General features: G+C 38.1%; 1 protein-coding gene and 1 long non-coding RNA gene across 2 annotated transcripts in view; one reads left to right on the top strand and one right to left on the bottom strand.

The window, feature by feature from the left end:
* Positions 1–22147, top strand: part of kcnn3 (potassium intermediate/small conductance calcium-activated channel, subfamily N, member 3) — a 59134-nt gene extending 36987 nt beyond the window's left edge. Inside the window, exons 5-10 of the mRNA XM_082149574.1 lie at positions 488–609; positions 3175–3316; positions 11076–11186; positions 16602–16729; positions 18372–18441; positions 20803–22147. Of these exons, the coding sequence (XP_082005700.1) occupies positions 488–609; positions 3175–3316; positions 11076–11186; positions 16602–16729; positions 18372–18441; positions 20803–21147 (918 nt within the window). The 3' untranslated portion in view covers positions 21148–22147. The remainder of the gene's footprint in view (positions 1–487; positions 610–3174; positions 3317–11075; positions 11187–16601; positions 16730–18371; positions 18442–20802) is intronic.
* Positions 454–13594, bottom strand: LOC309483651. The gene is made up of 3 exons (XR_014200613.1): positions 11677–13594; positions 720–2254; positions 454–585 (listed from the first exon to the last, which is right to left on the bottom strand). It is a non-coding gene; the product is annotated as an uncharacterized lncRNA (long non-coding RNA).
* Positions 22148–22850: the final 703 nt, after the last annotated feature.

Raw genomic sequence — 22850 nt, 5'->3', positions numbered from 1 at the left:
TATATATATATATATATATATAAGAGTTCAGATGCAAAAGCCTCTAAGTGCCATCAAATCTTCTTCTAGAATGATCATTTTTATCAAGCTCGTATATTTAAGTTCAGTAATTGCACTTAAATGACAATTAATTGGTCATTTTCATTGCCATTTAAGTGAATTTACTGAACTTAAATATACGAGCTTGATAAAAAATGATCATTCTAGAAGAAAATTTCAGATGGCTCTTAGAGGCTTTTGCATATATATATATATATATATGGCTTTTATATTTTATATTTAAATTTTTATATATATATGAAAACCTAATTAAAATGAAAAATTCCCTGCTATAAACCATACTTTTTAACATTCATGATATAAAGCTAAACTGCTCATATCCATCAGGTAAAGCTTCTTGCAACTTGTTGCTTGTGTAACTAAAACTGGTCAAATCCAGACTGAAATGAATCACACGACTGGACTATGGTTGTTTTTCTCTTTTCAGGTGCACTTTAACACACGGTTTGTGATGAAGACCCTGATGACCATATGCCCAGGCACGGTGCTGCTAGTCTTCAGCATCTCCCTGTGGATCATCGCTGCCTGGACCGTAAGAGTGTGTGAGAGGTGAGAGAGAGAACGAGCGTGAGGAAGAATGAACAAATGAATCATTGTGTATGGAACTGCGCCATTGTGTCTAGACGCTGTCAAGTTTCTAATGCTTAATGAGGACTCACCTGAATCCCCACCAATAAGTGGCACTGCCTGGATGACAACACACCGCTTGAGGTGTGCGAACACTCGCTCTTACACATCTGCTGTTCTGAGAGAGACCAGAGAGAAAGAGACAGATAAGGAGCACTTTCATTCACACCCTTGTTTCTGAAACCCGAGACCTGTGTCTATCTAAACAGCTTTCCCCTTTTTCCAGACACATATGCACTCCGGGTAGCAGCCAATCGCGACGTGCATCAACAGATTTCCCATGTTGCATCTTAAAAGGGTCGCGGGATAAACTAGGCCCTCAGGCCAGTGAGTGGGTGTTTCCGACTCTGCCAGGCGTGTTGTCATGGTTACAAACTCTGGATGTGTGTTAGTCTCGGGGTATATGCTTTAAAATATCGAGGGTTCCCCAGATTGGGGGCCTGAGGTTTGATGATTGTTTTGATAGCGGTAGGCTCGAGCAGCACGATATGAGTGACGGTTTGCGCATTTGAACTGCCACAAGTGATCAGGGCAGAGTCGTTGTGAGATGAGCCTACAGGGATCTGGTCTATTTATATATGCACTGCACTCAAAGTCATCATGTTAAAGGGCCTTTCCAGAGGAGGAGTCTCCCTGCAGGCTGTATGCTGCTCTTACTCAGTCCGGCATGCACACAGTGGGCTTTAGACCTCCCCTGACTGGATGAACTTGTTTTGTAAACTATATTCTTGGGAAGTTGCTATGATGCCTTAAGAGGACTTAAAGAAACTGATGCTACTGTACAAATAACAAAAAAGGCTTTGATTTTCTTCTGTTGCAGTCAACATGAAATTGGTTTTATTTATGTTCTTAATACACATTATTGGTCTTATTCTGCTCAACTCATTAGTTCAAGTTAGTAAAACATAAATCACATTGTTTACATATTTATTGATCAGTTTTTGGGTTTCCTGGGAATCAAACCTACAGTACGACCTTGGTGTTGTTAGTGTCATATTGAGCTTCAGGGAGTCTTTAATACGCCTGCTCTCTCTTTCAAAGTGCTCTGTAGAGAATTTGTGAAAGCATTTATTTTTCAAAATGGAAAATATTTGTATTCATCAAAATAGTCTGAAATGTCATACCTTTTCATAAAGGTGCTGTATGTAATTTTTTTGACTGTACTAAATAAAATACCATAATATATTTGCAGAGATTCAGGAAACATGCTAAGTTCAAATACTTGTTTCTCTGAAAAACAATGCTACAGCCAGTTATTCTTCTCTGAAATGTGCGTTCCGTGTCGGAATGTCTGTTTTGTTTTGGTCTGTGGGATTCCGCCCACTCCCGATTTTCTCAATAGTAGCCCATTTTAACACCCCCGGTTGTCAGTTGGCGGAAAACCCAGCGTATTGCAGCCATGGAATCCAGCAAATAAATTGGGACAGAGATCGCAAATTTGACCTGACCTAAAAGCCTTGGCAATAAAAAAAATTATAAAAAAAACGTGTACATTACCTGATCAACTTACAATTGTACTCATTCATGTTGTGTCTCCTTAAAGGTCCGTTCACACCAAAGATGATTTCTATAAAGATAACGATAAATATATAATTCTAAAAATCGTTTTCAATATTAAAGAATAGCAAAATTCACATCACATCTATAACGATAACAGCACAGAGAAACTATATCGTTGGAATCACTTTCAGAATGATTTTTTCCAGCTGATGAACAATAAAAACATTGACAGCCAATCAGAATCCATCCTGCTGTAATGAGCTTGAGCATTTAAAGTGGCAGACAAGCTCACATTTTGAATAAACAGAACGATATTTTCCGCTGGTGTGGACGCTGATATAGTTATCTTTATAGTTATCGTTCTTGGTGTGAACGGGCCTTTAATCTGGCAACCCACGTGAGTGTTGAGGAGGAGGGGGCATTGGAAACAACTCTCCAATATTTTGAATTTGGACTGCAGTACCCATTTCAACCACTAACTGTCAGTATTACATACTGCACCTTTAATGTTGTTACCTTGACTTACTGCGTAGATACGAGTAGGACTGAGAGATGGGCTACAAACATGTTTTATTTATTTTTATTTTGTTGTTTTTATTTTATTAAGTTTTATTTTATTAAGTTTTATTTATTTTTTATTTTAGTTTGTTTTTGTTTTTGTATTGGTTTGCCATTATTGAGATGTTCTCAGGGTGGATTTTTTGCTGCATCAGAGGTATAACAAACATTTAAAAACCTTCTCAAAGTTTCTCGACAGGCCTCTGGGCAAACACTTAGACTTTCTAGAATTTCCTTCAAAGTGCTTTGCAGATCAGATTAAGGGATGGAAACGGATGAAATAATTTGATGTGAAAACTTTGATGTGATATTTGTGCCTATTTCACATCCAGTTATTGCATACCTTCCACAGCCAGAACCTTGTTCAAAGTAGCTTTCAAAAATCAAATCTTTCCAGACTGAACCGCTGCTTCTTTATTTCTCTCTCAGGTACCATGATGCTCAGGATGTGACCAGTAATTTTTTGGGTGCCATGTGGCTCATCTCCATCACCTTCCTCTCCATTGGATATGGAGACATGGTGCCTCACACCTACTGTGGCAAGGGAGTGTGTTTGCTCACAGGAATTATGGTACAAACACACACACACACACACACACACACACAAATAGCACAGAGATTTCACACCCACAGTGGCAGGGGACAGTCTAAAGATATGTTTTCCTTCTCGTTATCTTATTTCTAGAAATCCAAACATGCACATCAGCCATGTCTGTTAGCAAACACCAGGACACACCATCTCATAAACATCCAGTGTTTTTAGGACGATTGAATCCTCTTGTGTATTCTGGGACGGCACATTTGTTCAGCTTTTAGGCTGTTTTAGGACTGCCATTGTTCTTCCTGATAATGTTATGATGGCGATAGCTTAATGTAAACCCCAGGTATTTCTTGGGATAATCCCGAGCCTTTATGTCTCTGTGCTTGAGGAATGCTTGACAGGTGGTGTAGAGCAATGGTTTAGCAGTGCGTTTATTTTGATATTGAGTTTGCAGATGTAAATATCTGTTAGTAAAGGTCACTTGCTCTCTTTTCATTCTACTCTCTGTTGTTCTGTTTGGAGTATTTGTTCTTCCTGTTCACATGCTGTCAGTTTGTGTGTCTCTAAATATCCTACCAGAGACTACAGAGGAGAAGCATGGTTAACTTGACATGACGGTTCTTTTTCTTTTAGTTTTGGGATTTTTTTTTTTAGATTTATTTCTCTCTCTCAATTGCACACACACACACACACACACACACACACACACACACACACACACACACACACACACACACACACACACACACACACACACACACACACACACACACACACACACACACATCATTTAAACTTAATGATACTAAAATGTCATGTGATGTAATTATCAAGTAAATAGTTAAAAGCTATTTTTGTTGCACTATGAGTTTTTTTTTTTTTTTTAATAGTTATCATTATTAAATTATAAATATCAATCAATAATATCAGTTTTGGGGGAGTTGCACCACATGACATTTAGTTTTAAAAACTGAATTGAAAGTTTGTCAAATTATCTGATATTTTACTCATTCAGTCATGTGGGTTTGCAGGGTCCTCTATGATATAATTTCCTGTTATATAAAAAAAATGTCTGCATGTTGGTTGCACCACATGACTTTTGATTTGAATGTTTTTATAAAATATAGCTGCTTAATAATGATTTTTTTCTGCCATAATGTTTCTTCATTATGATATCAGGACAGTTGTATCATCTTGACATTTTTGGCTCAATGCTCCCCAAAATGAATTTTAATTAAAAACCTGCTTATCATAGAACAGGTGTATTCAAGTCATTGTATGTGTGAACTGCATTATGTTTTGAATATTTATTCGATCTGGCCAAAGAAAATAAATAAATAAATTGACCCAGATAATACTGATATATTCCCACAGTCTAATGTTTCAAACCGTTTGTGTTCCATGCAGGGGTTAAAAAAAAAAAAAAAAAAAAGAGCTGCTGAAGAGATGAGATGCTACACAATAGGAATTCTCTATAGAAAGAGTGTTGGATGTGATTTCTTTTACTATTGATAGTGGTTGTAATGACTTTCTATAGGCAGAATTATGACACTTGTTGCTATGACAACATAGAAGGCCAACTCTGTTAGACTGTACCACTGCCCTGCGGAAACGGGAGTGTTTGGGCAGGGCTTTAGTTTGCCAGTCGCTTGGTGCAGCTCAAGGATTTGGGGATGCAACAAGCACCTGTCTATCCTGTCTGCAAATGTAGATGTGGAATCGAGGACATTATGGTCATAGTGTCTTGAGAAACCTGTTATCTCATTCAAACACCAGCTTAAGGATAAATGATTGTTATAGTTGAGTATTAGCCTTTCTCTCGCATCATAACAGTGAATATTCTGCATTTTAAACCGGAGTTCTAACACAATGGTCTGGTTTCACAGACATGGCTTAGATTAAGCCAGGATTAGGCCTTAGTTCAATTAGGACATTTAAGTAGCTTTTATGAACATGTTTTAGAAAAAAACCATTACTGGTGTGCATCTTGAGACAAAAAAAATGGTACTGACATATTTTAAGATATATCAGAGCAAATTGCTTTCAGTTAAAACAGTTCAAACAAGCATTTTAGTCTGGGACTAGACTAAAGCCTTGTCTGTGAAACCGGGGGATATATTTTGGTCTGAGGGCAGGTGGTTTTTCTTATTTTCTCATGATATCAATAACTGTCAGATCTGGAAAGAGGCGAAATATAAACTGCAATGGAGTATGTTTGCAGAAAAATTGATCATTCTGACACTCTTTTGTCACTTTAAGAGATTTTTTTTTTTTATGTTTTTTGATCTGGGAATAGTTTTATACAAGCTGCCATATGGAAACACACATACACATTTTGGCAATGTCCTATATAGGGTTTTTTTTTTTCCGTGGATGGTCATCATGTTTTATTAAGTGGTGAATATGGGCAACAAAAGTGCTTCTTGAAAATGGGCTTTTTCATTTTATTTTTATGTCTGGCTCTAGAGTATTTTGGGGTTGTACGTTTCTCTTCCGTATGTCTTGCAAGTGGGTTTAAAAACATTCCATTAGTGTCTCCACACACACATACACTATACACATATATGCCCCATACACAGTCATAGGAAGCACACACACTTTCATTAGTCACTTTTTAATTCCATTTCATATCTTATTAGTAGTTCTCCGACCTCATTAACACTTCCCCTCCTCTTTTTCGTTACTTTACATTACAGCTTTTTTCCCCAGAAATCTTTTCTTTCTGCGTTAAACTATTGTGTTCCTCTTTTCTTGATCAGAAATTGTTTTCCTCTCTCCCTGTCTACCTCACTCCACCTCTTTACCTCTAAATGGGTTTATTTCCTCATTTTCCCTCAACCTGCCTCAGTCTTTTTTCCTCTGTGTACCTCTACTGCTTCGGTGTAGTCATTGAAATCTTCAGTTTACATGTTTGTGATGTGTAAATGGGAGTAAACCTTTGTGTGTGTGTGATTGTTTTTTTGTTTTTTGTATCATCATAGTCTCTCCAGTGATGTCTACACTGTTAATGTTTCCTAGTGTATTTCAGTACATGGATGAATCTCAAGAATCTCAGGTCAGGGTCATATTTCTTCCCAGTATCAAAACATTTTTTAAATGTAAATGATATGAAATTATATTTGGTTACTCTGATTAAATTTACATTACTTTTATACAGTAATGACAATCATACTCATTATCATACTGCTTCTTTATCAGAATAAATTGGGAAAAGGCAGTACAACAATGTGAATACTTACAAATTTAATTTTGTTTGCATATCATGAATGAGAGAACCACATTATGGTTGATTCAAAAGTTTGGGGTCAGGAAGATTATTATTATTATTTTACAAATACTTTTACTTAGCTAAGAAAGCAATTAAAGTGGAATTTATAATGTTACAAAATAAATTTTATTTCAAATAAAATCTGTTCTTTTCTATTCATCACAGAATCCTGAAAAAAATATTATCTTCCACAAAAATATTAAGCAGCACAACTGTTTTCAACATTGATAATAATAATAATATTAAATGTTTCTTGATCATCAAATCAGTATATTAGAATGACTTCTGAAGGATCATGTGACACTGAAGACTGGAGTAATGATGCTAAAAATCAGCTTTGCCATCACAGGAATAAATGATACAGCCTGGGTGAGCATAAGGGACTTCTTTAAAAAAAAAATATTACAGAATCTTACCCCCGATTTCAAACCCAAACTTTTGAACAGTATCTCAAAATGAATTATTATTAACACATAGTGCTAATTTGTCAACTATATTTTAATTTAGTCTTAGTCTCAGTCTTGTGTCAAATGTACTTAGTTTTTATCAAATGTAGCCAGTCTTGTCCTGTTTTTGTTTAGTCAAGTTTTAGTCAGCTAAATGTCTGGCCATTTTAGTCTAGTTTTAGTCAATGAAAACGTAGTCACATTTTCGTCATGCTTGTTTTGCTCAAAATTATAATCATAACGATTGTCGTCATTTTAGAAAATTATTTTTATATTTCATCAGAATTATTGCACTTTCACCTATAAGCACAAATCAAGAGAATGTAAACTCATACGCATGGTTTATTTGACATCATCTAGTTTCCTGATTTATTAGTGGCTATTTATCATATAAATTAACACACTCTACATTACAAAAGCTGGTAAAACAAGAATCTTCCCTCAAAGATTAAAGCAGTGAAATTCCTAATTCCAAATTCCATTAATGTTTTTCAAGAGCAAAAAAAAATAATCACAATCGCAAACAGTCGATTTATTACGACTTTGCAGATCAGATTTCACCAAACTAGAACTTTGGAACCAAGTGTGCCGCACAAGTCCTGAAAAGTGAAGCCAGAGCATTTCGATCACTCCCTGGTGGCTGGCTTCAGTACAGGTCTTAAACTCCACCCTCTCCATGTAATTGAATGGAACACGAGCCAAACTAAAAAATCCAATTACATTTAAAAAAATTTTTTTCCAAAGATGGTTTCTGTCATTTTTAGGTAGTTCTTATCACGTAGACGTATGTTCAAGTGTTCATTTTTCCAGTAAATTTGGTTTTAGTTAGTTATTTGATGCCCAAAAAAATGGGGCGTAAAGTCATGATTGACAGCTGTGCTTACGATTGAGTCTGTGAGAGTGGGAGTGTGGGCGGGACCTTGGTACCACGGCTCCACCTCAGGATCACTACTGCGCAGGCTCAAGCTCCGAATGACATAAACGACCATTACTCAGACATTTTGGCTTCATTTTTCTATAGTGGAAGGAAGCAGAGACACGCTGTCCATCTTTTTTTACATTCTATGTTTGGAACGCAGCAAAATCCGAAACTTCTTCGCATGAGCTTGCGTTTCCTGTCACTCACATTTGCATGTGTTTGAATAGAAGTCAGTGGACTGAAACGTGTAATGTGACCGCACCTTTAGTCGTGAAAAAAAAAGGTTGTCGACAAACATTTTTCATCATAGTTTTCGTTAATGAAATTAACTTAATTAAATCGTCAAAGCTACTCTTTTCCATAAATTGAAAATACATTGATTGTCAGCAGATTAAGTAGCGCTTGGTTTATATTAGTGTTGTCAAATTGTAAATTTTTGGCCCTATCTTACACCCGGCGCAATGCAGCGCCAAGCGCGACGCAAGTGTTTTTTGCTAGTTTCAGTCCGACGCAGTTATCATTTTCACATCCTGCGCCACTTTGTTTAAATAGCAAATGCATTTGCGCCCATTTGTGCGCCCATGGGCTTGCTGGTCTGAAAACGAGTTGTGTTCTGGCGCATCGCTGGCGCTTTACTATTTTGAGGCAACAGAAATAGACTGTGACCAACTGAAACCTGGTCTAAAGTCAATGGCGCAATATCAAATTCCGTCATGTAAATAGCGAATCTGCCATGGCGCATTGCAACTGGCCTTTAAAGGGAATGGGAGATAAGACTCTGATTGGTTTAACGCACGTAAATCCCAAAACACACCCATTACTCATTATGAGAATAGGGACAACCCTTTTAGACCATGCGCCAGGTGCACCGACCATTTTTCCCGTTGTTAAACTAGCAAAAGTGGATTCGGACACGCCCTAAGTGAACTTGCGCCGGGCGCTTTAGACCATGCACATAGATCATTAAAATTGGGCCCTTTAAATTGTGAAATTTTAAAAATGTGACTATACCAGCATTTTGAGCACTATTGAACGGATTCTTAAACACATCTGGTTGGCCATTGGGTTTCACACGCTCAACATATCTGACCCTGCACCACAAAACCAGTCACATGGGTCCTGAGATTTATACATCATCAATAAATAAGCTTTCCATTGATGTATGGTTTGTTAGGATAGGACAATATTTGGCCGAGATACAACTATTTGAAAATCAGGAATCTGAGGGTGCAAAAAAATCGAAACATTGAGAAAATCGCCTTTAAAGTTGTCCATTTATGTTCGCGATTGTGCTGCATTCACTCACAAAAATAAATGTTTTATATATTTTTACAATTTACACAATATTTTCATGGAACATGATCTTTACTTAATATCCTAATGATTAATGATTGATATCCTGACGATAATTTTGACCCATGCAATGTATTGTTGGCTATTGCCACAAATATACCCGTGCTGCTACTTGTGACTGGTTTTGTGATCCAGGGTCACATAATATGTCTGTGATTGGCTAAAATGGTCAATGCTTCAAAAACATGTTCGTCTTCACCATGCGGCAACCTTCCGGTCTCTCTCTTGAATCCAACACGGAAGTGACTCAAACTGCAATTCATCGACTGGCCGCTAGAGACAGGCTACAAAAGAGAATCAATCCTATAGACCTCCCATGTTAATATGCCAAAATTTACAGCAGAAAAAAATATGTTTACAGCCTGGTACAAAAAGTGCTTTTGGTCTATATAGCTAATTTTGCCCTTCATGACAACTGTGAGGGGGGTGAATTTTTGTATAACTCATCCGTTAAAATTATATTATGCCTTAAAGTTCTGCATAATTAAGGGCGTGGCCACTTGAGTGACAGGTGGATTGCCGCTGTTGTCACTACTAGCCGTTTGTCTGCTGTCTGTTAACCGCCACGTCACCTCAGCTAATCCCGCCTCTTTTCAGTTATCTGGGAGTGACGTGCGGTGACGCGCTGCCAAGATGGCGACGGCTGGCTCCACCGACTTTGTGTTTCAAAAATGCTCATCATAAACCTACGGGTGACGTCACGGACACTACGTCCATATTTTTTTACCAGTCTATGGTTTTCACCGAGCGCCACACAGATACACACGGGAGCATTTGAAAGTAGGCATCTATCAGCGGATCCGTCTATCAGTGGATATATCAGGGATCCGCTGATAGGCGCCTGCTTTCAAACGCTCCCATGTGTATCTGTGTAAGCTCTCGGTGAAGACATGTTTTTGAAGCGTTGATCAATGTAGCCAATCACAAACATATATGTTGAGCACGTGAAGACAATGGCCTATCAGAGACAAAAATGTTGTCAAACTGTTAGAGGGAATGTATCATCAAATTTTTTCAATTTCCATACCGACTTGGTACCGAAGTCGGTATATATTACCAATGTTTGTGTGTGTGTTTACCTGGTATTTCCTATGTTATGGGGACCAAATGCCCCCACAAGGATAGTAATACCAGTAAATGTTGACCTTATGGGGACTTTTTTCTGTCCCCATGAGGAAAACAGCTTATGTTTTGAAAATACAGTTTTCTGTGAGGGGTAGGGCCCCTAGAATATACAGTTTGTACAGTATAAAAATCATCACATCTAATACAACATGGAAACCTGTGTGTGTCAAGATTTGAAAGTGGTCAACTTTCACACTGAATAAAAAAACTGTACCACTAGAGACAGTTTTTTTTTCCTTTGGTCATGCCTGGTCTCCTCTAGGGCACCAAGCAAATAGAACTGCCACTGGTTCCCCTTTAAAGAAATAGGTGCATGATGCCACCGAATGTAACACTACAAAAATCCTAATAATGCTCAAATTGTTTTCATTTTCCTAAAGCATTTTCATCTCTTTTCTTTTGATTTTGCTTGAAATATTAGCAAATTATGTATTTTTTATGCTAAACACTTCACATCCACCCTCTTTGCTTTTTTTCTCTCTTTTTTTCTAATGCTCTCATGAACTGGAGTTAATGTTTCCCTGGCCCGTCCATGGATCTCCTTTTATTATCAATCATCATTTATTATCAGTCATGTTTCCCTGTTTCTCCATGTGATCTCTGCTAATGATACAAGTATGAAGTATTTTATGCTTCTGTGTGTTTTTACACCTTGACCTCATCTCTTGTCTCTCACAGGGAGCAGGTTGCACTGCATTGGTTGTTGCCGTGGTAGCCAGGAAGCTTGAGCTGACAAAGGCGGAGAAGCATGTGCACAACTTTATGATGGACACACAGCTCACCAAACGGGTAAACACACTCACACACACTTCAATAAATGGACACGTAGGCACAGCTTTATATTCAGAGAACCATACATGCACCAGTTTTCTTTCTACTTAGGTCCTTTTCAATTTTTCATGCACTTGAAAGACTCAGAAATAGCTCCCTGTATCAAATATGTATCAACATCAAGGCTGGTGATCAATAACTGCAACATACAGATGTGCTTCTTCAGATGAGCAGCTAAAGTAAATGCCTTCCTTAAGTGAAGGGAGTACGAGCCTCTTTTTTAAAAGTTTATTACCTCAAGCTTACTCAATTGCCTCAGCTTAACTGTTTGTTGGGGGACAAGAGAAAGAGAGATTGATAAATGTTGTAGAGTCACCGCTCCGATCATCCTCATGCATTGAATTTGCCGCTACTATGGTTACAAACCTCTACAAAAAGCAGAAAAATGTTCTCGCCACTTTGACCTCACAAACATGTTGCCGTGGAGACACAGTAACAAAAGGTTTACCTTCAACTGGTTGGAAGGGTGCAGGTTGTTCCTCCGTCTTCCCATCAGGTGAAACTGACAGTGCAGTGAAGATGGACAGGTTTCTCAGGGTAGATTGTTTATCACAAACTATCCTTGAATAGAAATGCTAATGTGATCTTTCTAAAGTATTCCAGTTTTCTAATCACGTCGGTACCATTTTCACAATTTTTCATTAGTGGTAAATAAACTCTTCTAAACTGATTACACTTGTAACAGCCAGTCTTCAATAATTAATGTGCATTCATGAGGGTTGTAAATGTTTTCTTTCATGCTATTATTGTTTTTAAAGGTTACTGTGTGATAAACACAACAGAATGATAATTTTTAACTACCTGTTTATTTAGTAAACTCTTAAAACAAATGCTCCTTATTGGTATCTAGTTCCATGATGATCCTTTAACATCCATGGAACTTTTGCATTGCACAAAAGAGTTTATAGTGGAAATTGTCTTCACACTAAGAAAAAAAGGTTCTTTTAAGAAATGTTCAATGTTCTTTCGGGAACCCAAAATGGATCTTCTATAGCATCTCTGCAAAAAAAAAAAAAAAAAAAACTTCTGAAACATTTATTTTTAAGACATTCAAATAATGCAAGATACAAGTTGAAAATCATCCATACACTCTTAAAAATAAAGGTTCTTTGTTCACATCTATAGTAATCTAACTAACCCTTTAACAGCATTTACCTGTCGCCTTTGTCTGCAGCGTTGTTCTTTTCTCAGCCTTGATGATATGTAGCACCGCAAGTTGTTGTGGGAGATTTCGTCTCTTAGCCCTCCTTTTTGGTCTTTCTATCTCATAACTTCCTAGCCTGGTTAAAACCAGACCATTCTCAGTAGTAACTGAGTTATGGTCTGGCAAAGCTTCATTAATAACTAATTTCCAAAGGGGCGTCACCAACGGACGTCGCTCAAATGGGCGCAATTGGATAGACCTAAAACCAATCAAAGCAATCGTCATCGTGTAAAGCCATATGGATGCTGCGTCCCAATTCGCCTAAGTTACACTACGCCATAAAAGTATGTACTCTTTTTGTGAAGAAAAGGTATTTACTTTTGAATGTGTAGCAAAAAAGTAAGCAAGCTTTGGGACATACTACTTCGTCATCTTTATCGGACGGATCTGTCGCGTGCATCCTGTCACTTAAACTGTCCTGTCAATCATCTTGTCACAGTTAAAATCCTCTATTAAATCTCATTTAATTTCATATCGTTTCGGAGAGAAATTTAGTAGCACATTCATCTGCCAGTGGGTGTGTTTGCAATTTGAATATAATAATGCATTTAAATGTTGGTGCGCTTCATCAACGGACGTCGCTCAAATGCCTCTGGGCGCAATTGGATAGACCTAAAACCAATCAGAGCGATCGTCATCGTGTAACGTTTCTGATTGGTGCCTCGATTTGGACGGATTAGAAATCGGCTTGAATGGGCTCTTTGCCAGACTACTTGCAGAGCAAATCTAAATTTGCCGGAAGTTTGTCTGGGTTTTCCCAGGCTAATAACTTCCTCCTGTTATCACAAACCCCACGACACACAACAAAACCACAGCTCCGATCACAGTGCCCTCCTTTCTCCAGATGTTGACGTTGTTGAATGCCGCGCTTAAATGACATCGCTGTTGGCCGGCTTACGTCACTTCAGTTCCAACAGGCTGTGCGAATGCAACCAGGAAAATGGCCTATGGGAATATTAAGTTCTCGGGGAACTGCCCTGGTGGCTAGTTTCTATATTTAAGTTCCTATAACTACCCCGGTGCGAAAGCCCCTAATGGTTCCATAAAGAACCTTTAACATCTTTACATTTTTAAAATGTTATTCACACTAAGAAATTTTTTTTTATTTTAAGAACTGTTTACAGAAAGGTTCTTTGGAGAACCAAGAAGGGTTCTTCTATGGCCACAGGAACTAAGAATGATTTTAGTAATAAAAACACCTTTTGGGGGGGAATAAATCAGCTAAGGATCTAACCGTACATTAATATGCCATATATGAAACAACGACACCCGCCATTTTTAAACACAGAGTTTACATATGCCTACTCCACGAAATAACTCCACGAGCATGGAAAACAAAGCTCCGATCACGCTGTCCTCCATCCTCAGTTGTTGCGCTTTTGAATGCTGTGCTTAAATGACGTTGCTGTTGGTCGGCTTATGTCAGGGGAAAATTTAGTTCTTGGGGAACCACTGGTGAACGTGATTTCACCAAGTGCAACACTCCTGGATCAACATCTTTGTTGATCTTAGAACAACATTCCAATCAACCTATCAGATTTGAAGGATGTTTACAGTTTATGTCAATTTTAGGCTTACAACCAGGGTTAGATGTTTCTACATCAGTGTTTATTCACCTATAATTTCCCTCTGATTTTAGGGACAACTTTTTAGGGGTAAGGTTAGGTTTAGGGGTAGGGATATGGTTAGGACAAAATTTTCGGAGAGGAATGTTGTTCCAGGATCAAAAAAATATGTTGATCCAGGAACATGTCTTGGCAAAATCACAGTGACCTGGGCGCACCCAGTAGTTCCTATAACTACCTGGTGCCGAAGCCCGTATAGTGCATATCTTTTGTATTTGGAGAAATGTTCAGATTGAATTGACAGTTGTAGCTTGAGGTGAGCTAGTCTGGCAGCTGTTATAATGGTAAGGCTTCAGTTTACCACATATTATAAAACGGATAGTTCCGGTCCTTGATTCTGATTGGTTGAGCCAAGTTCGAAGCCGTTGTAAATTACTCAACAAACCTGTGACCGCATTACATTAGTATTACTGTGCAACTGCCGTTTGTGATTCTTTGATGCTGCATGTGTTGCTTGGCAACCTCTTTGGAACTATATTGCTTGATGGAGGAATAATTGTGTTATAATGTTATATTTTTTGTTTCTGGTGTTTATTTTATGAATAAAATAAATATTCAAATGAATATTTTTATGAAGAATAACCATTTTATAAAAACAATAAGCCCCTTGAAGCCGTGTTTTACAGTGAATTTAGAACAGCTAAGGGGGTTAGCTCCGCTCCGCTCTGCGTCGTGCCTAACAATGCCCCTTAGCTGTTCTAAATTCACTGTAAATCATGGCTTCACGGGGCTTATTATTAAACGATGGCCCAGACTTCATTACAGTTACCTGCCCTTTGCCTCCCCCTCTCTGACGTCCACTTTCAACTGCTTCAACCTCTCTGACAGTCTCCCTCTCTCTCTCTCTTGTTCTATCTTGTCTTTGTTTGATTGTACAGTGCCTTGTAGTGACTACCATGTGAAAAAATGCTATATGGCAATACTTTAAGAATGAGGGCATTTTATGATCTAGTTTGTATATTTAGGAGATATACAGGGGCTGTTATGAACTATATTACTTTATGTGTAATAGCAGTATTTATAATCACTGTAATACTGCTTAATTGTCATTTGGATTCCAGATTCCAGAAAACTCCACTTGTAGACAGCTATGAGCATCCCTGCCTAAATTATATCTGGTATCATCGTTTTCCCTCTCTCGTTGTCTTTGGCTCTTTTCATAAATGAGACCTGCATTGAAGTTGGAGCAGAGCTCCTACTCTTGTATTATTAAATACATTGACCACTGTTAATTAATCAGAGCTGTGCAGTGCTAAAAAAAAAGAGCCTGGTGCTGCCCTATGTGTGGAGGAATACTGTCAAATCTGGAGCTTATTAAAAACGGGAAGGTTCTCTCATCCCTCCGTTGCCCAAAGAGGATGTAATTGTTCTTTCCACCGAAGTGGCGCCCCTTTGAAGTCTCCTCATTCATTTTTCTTCAGCAGATTTTCTTATTCAATTTTGTCCTTTATTTGCTCTCCCTCTCCCTTTTCTGGTGCCATATGTGAGATTAAAAGAGTATTTGTGGCTTCAAGACCTCACAAATGAATCTTTCGATGCACAAGGAGGTCTTCAAGAGTTGAGAGTTTACAATATTAAAATATTTGAAGCTCAAGATATTCTGTTGTACCTCTTTCATTGCAAAAACTCGCATCTCATCTGCTAACAACCCGCAATCCTGTTTAATCAGGTGCTAAATGTGCTAGCATAGCACTGAGCTGTCTTTAAATAGGTGTATGTAGTGGATCAATTGCTAAAAAATGCAGGCCGAGTGTGCAAATAAATGCTGTGATTGTCTTCAGTAATACCAGTAAAGTTACATTGTAATAATCCTTACTCATGAATTTTGAAGTCATGAAGTTGTGTTAAATTTTTGTGAATTTCAATTATGCAAAGGGAGGTTTGTCTTGCTGCATTTGGGTGTGGAATTTGCCCAGAGCAGAACCATACCACCAACTCTAACTGAAAGCATTATCACTTAAAATATACATTTGACGAAAGTGGTCCTGACTGAAAAATTGGTAAGGTAACTCTCACCTTACACTCATTGTTTTAATCAGAATACATCACATCCAGTCGGGTGGTCACATATGATCTTACCATTTAAAATATTTTTAACACATTTGAAGCTCAAATCAGATCCACAAATTCCATATACGCAGATGATCGCAACTCCACACAGCTGCCGTACTACTCCCCATTGGAAATGTATGACTTCCGGTCTGTTGGTTTTTTTTGGATATTTAAAAGGTGACTTTACTTCACTACTATTGTCCTTCAAAACTTTACCACAAAGATATAAATATACGGCTTTAGAGACGACTCTCTCTTATTGGACATCACTGGTCTGCAGCCATAATAGTGAATTGACCAGATGATAGAATTATGGGCTACAATGTCTGTTGTCAAGTCACTCTGGAATATCTCCCAAAAAGACCTTTAATTTGGCTGATGTTTGGGGTTGTGTGCGTGTATTGGCAAAGCAGAGCTTATACTTGTCAATACTCTCTCCTGAGGTGCTTTTCCTGTTGCTAATATTGTTGTTATGGCGACATGTTCCCTCAGATAAAGAACGCAGCAGCGAATGTTCTACGAGAGACTTGGCTGATATACAAGCACACCAAGCTGATGAAGAAAATTGACCACTCCCGTGTACGCAAGCATCAGAGGAAGTTCCTTCAAGCCATTCACCAGTGAGAAAAACAGCCTCCCTTCACAGACACCACAATTTCACTTAAGCCCTCATCTATGCACTTGTTACTTTAAACACACGCCGATGGACCGATAAACAACAAAAGTACTTAGTGAGCTTTAGCGATGTACGCTAAAACCGCACAAAAAGCATTTGTAGTGCTTCACATTTGGGCTGAGTGGCCAGTTGTGTGATAAGTGTGATTGTGGCAGTTAGCATGTCTGACCTGCCCATGGACATGTCATGACAAATACATATACGAATGGCAGCTTTTTCTGATAATGGTTAGCTGTAAGAGATAATTTATCAATTTTCATGCTTTTTTAAAAATCTGTGTACAAGTGTAGTGATGGTTTTCTGTACCATTCATCTCTTCAGAGACCTGTTTAGAAACCGGTGTAGAAACATGAAACTTAAGCTTTCTATTGTAATTTAATATTTTGTATCATCCAAATACTAATTTATTGACATTTTAGTATTTTCTGGCCTTATCAGTGATCTCACTGACCATCCATATAGCAAACATTGTAAAGGGCCATTCACAACACCGATAATTATGACAAAGCAGTCTTAATAATCGTTCTTATTCGATGAGAACAGTGAAGTAAACAGCCATAACTATTACAAAAAAGAATTACTTTCAGAAAGTTTTTTTTCAGCTGATGAATGATAAAAATGCTGACAGCCAATCAGAATCTGGCTTTAAAGTGCTTGAGTATTTAAAGAGGCAGACATTAAAACTGCATTGCGGACTTATAATAAACAGAACATTATTACCTATTGGTGTATAGAAACTTTGCACTACGCTGTTTGAAACATGGTTATTGCGTTTTTAGTGCTGCAATTAAAATGAGCAAATAAATTGATTAAAACAACGGCTTAAAAGGGATAGTTCACCCAAAAATGACATTTCTGCCATCAATTACTCATCGTAATGTCGTCCCAAACTTGTATGACTGTTTCATTTATGGGTTAACTATCCCTTTAAGACCAATCAGAAGCCTCTGTCAAACGGTTGTTTCGGCAGTGCACTGAAAGAATACACAAGTGCTAATGCTAATATGGCTAGAGCACTCTTGCATTTTATCAAATTAGTTAGAATTACTGAGCAAATGTTACGTCACCTAATTCAAATTCATAAGCCAGTCCAATTTGGTTGAAAACCAACATGACCGTCTGACTTTTCAGATCGTTGTAATGCTTCAGAAGCGATGTTTCTTATTCGTTTGGCCAAACTGACTGCTGTATCAGCTTCTTTGACTGTTAGCTCGCTAGGGCTAATGCTATTCTCTGTCTCTGTGTGGGTGCCCACCACACACATACTCATCATTTTAAGAGCTCTAATCCTCCTGTCACTGTTTTGTTGCAGCCCTGGCCGCCAATTTTAAGAGCTCCTTTCAAACCGAAGCCTTTCTTTTAAAGAAATCCTACACTTATGGAATCCTTTTAAGTCTGAAGCTTTTATGATTTACGCCGTAATTGCGTATTCATCTTGGGGGGATTCTCATCAACAACAAACAAATAAAGAAAACAAGCTGATTAAGTTAATTAGCTAGTTGAGGTTTACAACTGAGGGCCATTGGTGCTAGTGAGATTAGGAGGGGGTCTAATGGGCTGTGTGTGTGTTTGTCCCTGTTTTGTAGATTACGAAGTGTTAAAATGGAGCAGAGAAAACTCAGTGATCAAGCCAATACTCTGGTGGACTTATCAAAGGTAAGACTACTGTCCATGCACACACATCATCAACACAAAATCACAGACATGGTCGCACATCAGAACCCACGCATATGCACGTTACATCTGTTAGGAAACAGTAGACACCCACACACACTTTCGATGACATTGTGTTCCCTTTCCTGCAATTTTATCATACCTACATACACGCAAACACTTTATAATGCTCAAGGCTGCAAGTACGTCGATGGGAACACATAATGCCCGGTGACACACACATACCTTTGCTTTCCCAAATATATCTCAGCATTCAACTGTTTCCATGATGACCCGTTTGTTTCTGTGGCTTTGTGTCTCCTAGCAACCTGAACAAGTGTTAAAGCAGGGATGACAGTGGGAGCGAGGAGACGGGGAGAGGGAGAGGGTGGGAGGGGAGAGAGACAGGAAGCTAAAGAGTGACATAAAATGTGTGCAATTCAAGATATTTTTCGTGATGGCGGTGTGTGCCTGTTTGGGCATTATTTTTCTGAATGTAACTAGTGTTTTTATTTATTTTGTGCTTTTTTGTGTGTGAAAGAGAGTATGTTGTGTGTTCCTGCACTGTGCACCATTTTCTCTTTAGAAATTTGAAGATGTTGTACTGTGTACATATCGTGTATGGGTATTTAATTGCATAAGATATTAACACTTGTTTTCATTGAGCCTGTCTGGTAAGTTTTATTCCTCACTAAATTTGACTAGACCCATGCCTAAAGACAGACAGAAAGAAAAAAATTATAATATAGCAAGAAAAATAAACTAGATGTGTTCTCTGAAAACAAGTCTTAATATTTTGCTTCTGAAGCAACTATATAATGTATTTAGGTTTTAAGGATTTTAACAAATTGTTTTGCTCTAAATACAATCCAAAAATAGTGATTAAGAAGATTTTTATCTGAATTCTACTTGTTCTGTTTTTCCTATTAAAGTATTTTAAGCTCAGATAGTGCCCTTGCAAAGCTTGGGAGACCTGTTGGAGATCTGTTACATTTTATTCAAGTATCAACTTTGTCTTTAAAATTCCAGAGAATAAACCGAACATGGGACACAAATGAAACAATTGTTGAGACACAGTATGACTTTAGAGCTATACAATTAATATGAATTTCATAGTTCTGATGATTTAGTCCTAGAAAAAAATATTTGATTGCAGATTTTGTCCACAGTTTAAGATCTCATCGAGAAACTCGAAAGGAGAAACTTTTGGGATTACTGAAGTCTTTTTTTTCTCAAGAAAAATTGGAGAAGCTGAAGCCTCAAGCAAAAGTCTCCATTTAATTGTATTGCTGTCTAGCCAAAGAAACCAAGATAATACAGATGAAATCAAAATGGACCCTATTTACTTAATGCACTTAATGCACATTCCTGGTTCTATTACAAATAATTGTTTGTCATCATAATCTTTCATCAAAATATAATAACTTGCTCTTCCTCTGTTTTCCTTTTCCATTGATGTCACTATTGAATAATGCTATCCAATAACCAGATAGCTACTGGTTTTAGCAAACTCCATGCCGGTATATAACGCCCACTGTTCACAATCCAATCAGTTTCTGATGGATAAAAGCCAGTTTACACCAAGAACGATAACTAAAGATCACCACACCAACACACGATAACATTCTATTTATGTTGTCTACCTCTTTAAATGCTCAAGCTCTTTAAAGTCAGATGGATACTGATAGGCTCTCAATGTTTTTATTTGTTCATTAGCTGGAAAAAAATAATTCTGGAAGTGTTTCCAATGATATCGTTCTTTTGGGTTGTTATCGTTAGTTGTGGTGTGAACTTTCCTGTTCTCATACAATTTATAGTTATCGTTATTTGTGTGAACAACGGGCCTTAAAAGGATGGTTCACCGAAAAATAAACCATTTACTCACCCTCAAGTTGTTCCAAACCTGTATGAATTTCTTCTGCTAAACACAAAAGAAGATATTTTGAAAAATGAAGGTAACCAAACAGTTGATTGACCCCATTGACTTTTTTCCATACTATGGAAGTCAGTGGTCAATCAGTGAAGTCAATCGACTGTTTGGTTACCCATATTCTTCAAAATATCTTCTTTTGTGTTCAGCAGAAGAAAGAAATACAGACCGGCTTGGAACAACTTGAGGGTGAGTAAATGATGACAGAATTTTCATTTGTGGGTCGCATCCAACCAGAAATGTATTACATTAAGAAGTAAAATGCATTGTCAACACCATGTTGACTTTATCTCTACTCTTTCTATTTAATGTTTCTCATGGTCTGGTTTAGTGTTTGTACTCTTTTTCCCTTCCTTTGACTGTCCTGTATCCCTTTCCCTTTACTTTACCACAGTATTTGTGTCTAACTACACTGTCATTCTCTCTCCACACAGATGCAGAGCGTCATGTATGAACTGATGTCTGAGCTGAATGACCGCAGTGAGGATCTGGAGAGGCAGATGTTAAGTCTGGAGCAGCGGGTGGAGCAGCTGACGGCCGGCTTTAACGCTCTGCCCGCTCATTTGTCGGCCACGCTCAGCTCCCAGCATGCCGCACTAATTCAACTGCTGCGTGAGCGTGATGCCAAGGTCCTGAGCCCCACTGTGCCCTCTGTGCTCTCACCCACCGCTGCCAGCCTGCCTCTAGCCAACCCCCCCTCCGGCTCCGGCTCCGGCTCCGGTTCCGTCCCGGCTCAGCCCACCGAGGACAGTCCCAACACCAGCAGCTCCAGTTGCTGAGAGCACTGGTGCGGGAAGTTCCCTCCAGGGTGGAGAGATGGATGATTAGTCGTTATGAAGAGAAGTGATGACATAACCATATACACGCATACTCATACGATGCACTGTAACTACGAGCATTACGCAGCTTAACGCCACAGAATATATCACAATGGAGGAGATGCTAACATTTGCACAAAAACCCTATGACGAAACTGCCATATTTCATGTAGTCCAAAAGAAGGACGTCCTTTACTGTTACCATGAATGTATACATTTTAGAAGAGACTGACTCAGACATGTTGACATGCATGGACACTCATACACACACTTAATTCCGTCTTTGCTACCAAAGTGCTTTGTCTATAGTTGACTGAATGGACTGAGGTGTGTGTTGCAAAACAAGGGATCAGGGTGGTTGGGATTATAGAGAGTATAAATAATCAGCGCCCGAGAATGTTATGATGGCGAATCATCATAGATAGCTGGACAGCACTTTTTACAGTCTGCAAGAGACTAACAGCCATTTGAGCAAAGCATTATTTCGAAGAGCGACGCTGAAGCCAGTCGATACATTATAAAAATCACCCCATCAAGGTGGAACAGCTGCTCACACGGAAATAACTGTAGAATGAGTGATTATAGTCATTTTCTTAGTGGAATTGCTTCTGTTATAATGGTGTTGGAATAAGAGACTTCTAACCCCATTTCAATGGAGAGACCATTTCGAAAACTGACTAATAGTGACATCCTGTGGCCGGAATACTGAATTACATCCGCTTGGAATATTGTACAGTATGCCATTACTGAAACTTAGCTTTGTATCGCTCGGTTTTTTACTATTAATAATTACTAACGCAGTTTTAGCTCATATTTATTATAATTATACAATAGCATTCTTCTCATTCATCATGGAAATTATGATTGCTGTATAAATAACGATTTTATTAATATTAATTATAGATAAGGGAGGTGCCGTTTGAGGTTGAAATTATTTTGTAATTTTATTTTACCAGAGAGAATTAATAAAGTATATATCTATACTTGACTGTGTCTGTGTGTGAGTATCATTGTGTGACTGTGTCAGCGGCAGATCGAGCAACCACTGAATAAAGCATAAGAATAAAGGCACATAAACATTCATGTTTTAACGTTAATGACCGTTACAACTGACAATACCAAATGTGTCTTTGTTTAACGTGCAGCATTACACGTTCTTGTTGTATTATTATATTTTTTTATATAGTCTATTGTATCTTACTATAATTGTAGCCGAAGGATCTCAGTAGGCTAGCCTAAAAGTTTTGTGGAGTCTGTAACAACTTTACTCCATACAAGTTTGTATAGCCTATATTCAAAAGGGTTTCAAACGTTTTAGTCATTATCTTAAATGGGCAGTTGTGATTGTTGTTTAGCCACCGAGCCGTTCGCTTAGTCGCGATTTCGGACGGTATGCCTGTGTCGATAAAGTTCCCTATGACCTTTATTATGGATTTATTATAAATCTTTATAGCGTATCACCAACGAAAAAGTATTTTTGTTATTGTTTGCTTATTTATTTATGTAAAGACGTTATGTGACCCGCGCGGTTTGAAATTCAGATTTCTCTTGGCGGCTATAAATCCGCCATCCGTTATGGTTATAGCACTAGGTCCAAAATCACTTTTTCTTATGGTGCGTTCAAGTCCTCCTGGGAATTTCGTACGTACGAGGTGGGAAGTCGT

The sequence above is a fragment of the Leuciscus leuciscus genome (assembly GCF_965113295.1).
Source record: "Leuciscus leuciscus genome assembly, chromosome: 20".
NCBI lineage: Eukaryota > Metazoa > Chordata > Actinopteri > Cypriniformes > Leuciscidae > Leuciscus > Leuciscus leuciscus.
The sequence above is the reverse complement of the archived record's forward strand: the minus strand, read 5'-3'. Positions and strand labels throughout refer to the sequence as shown.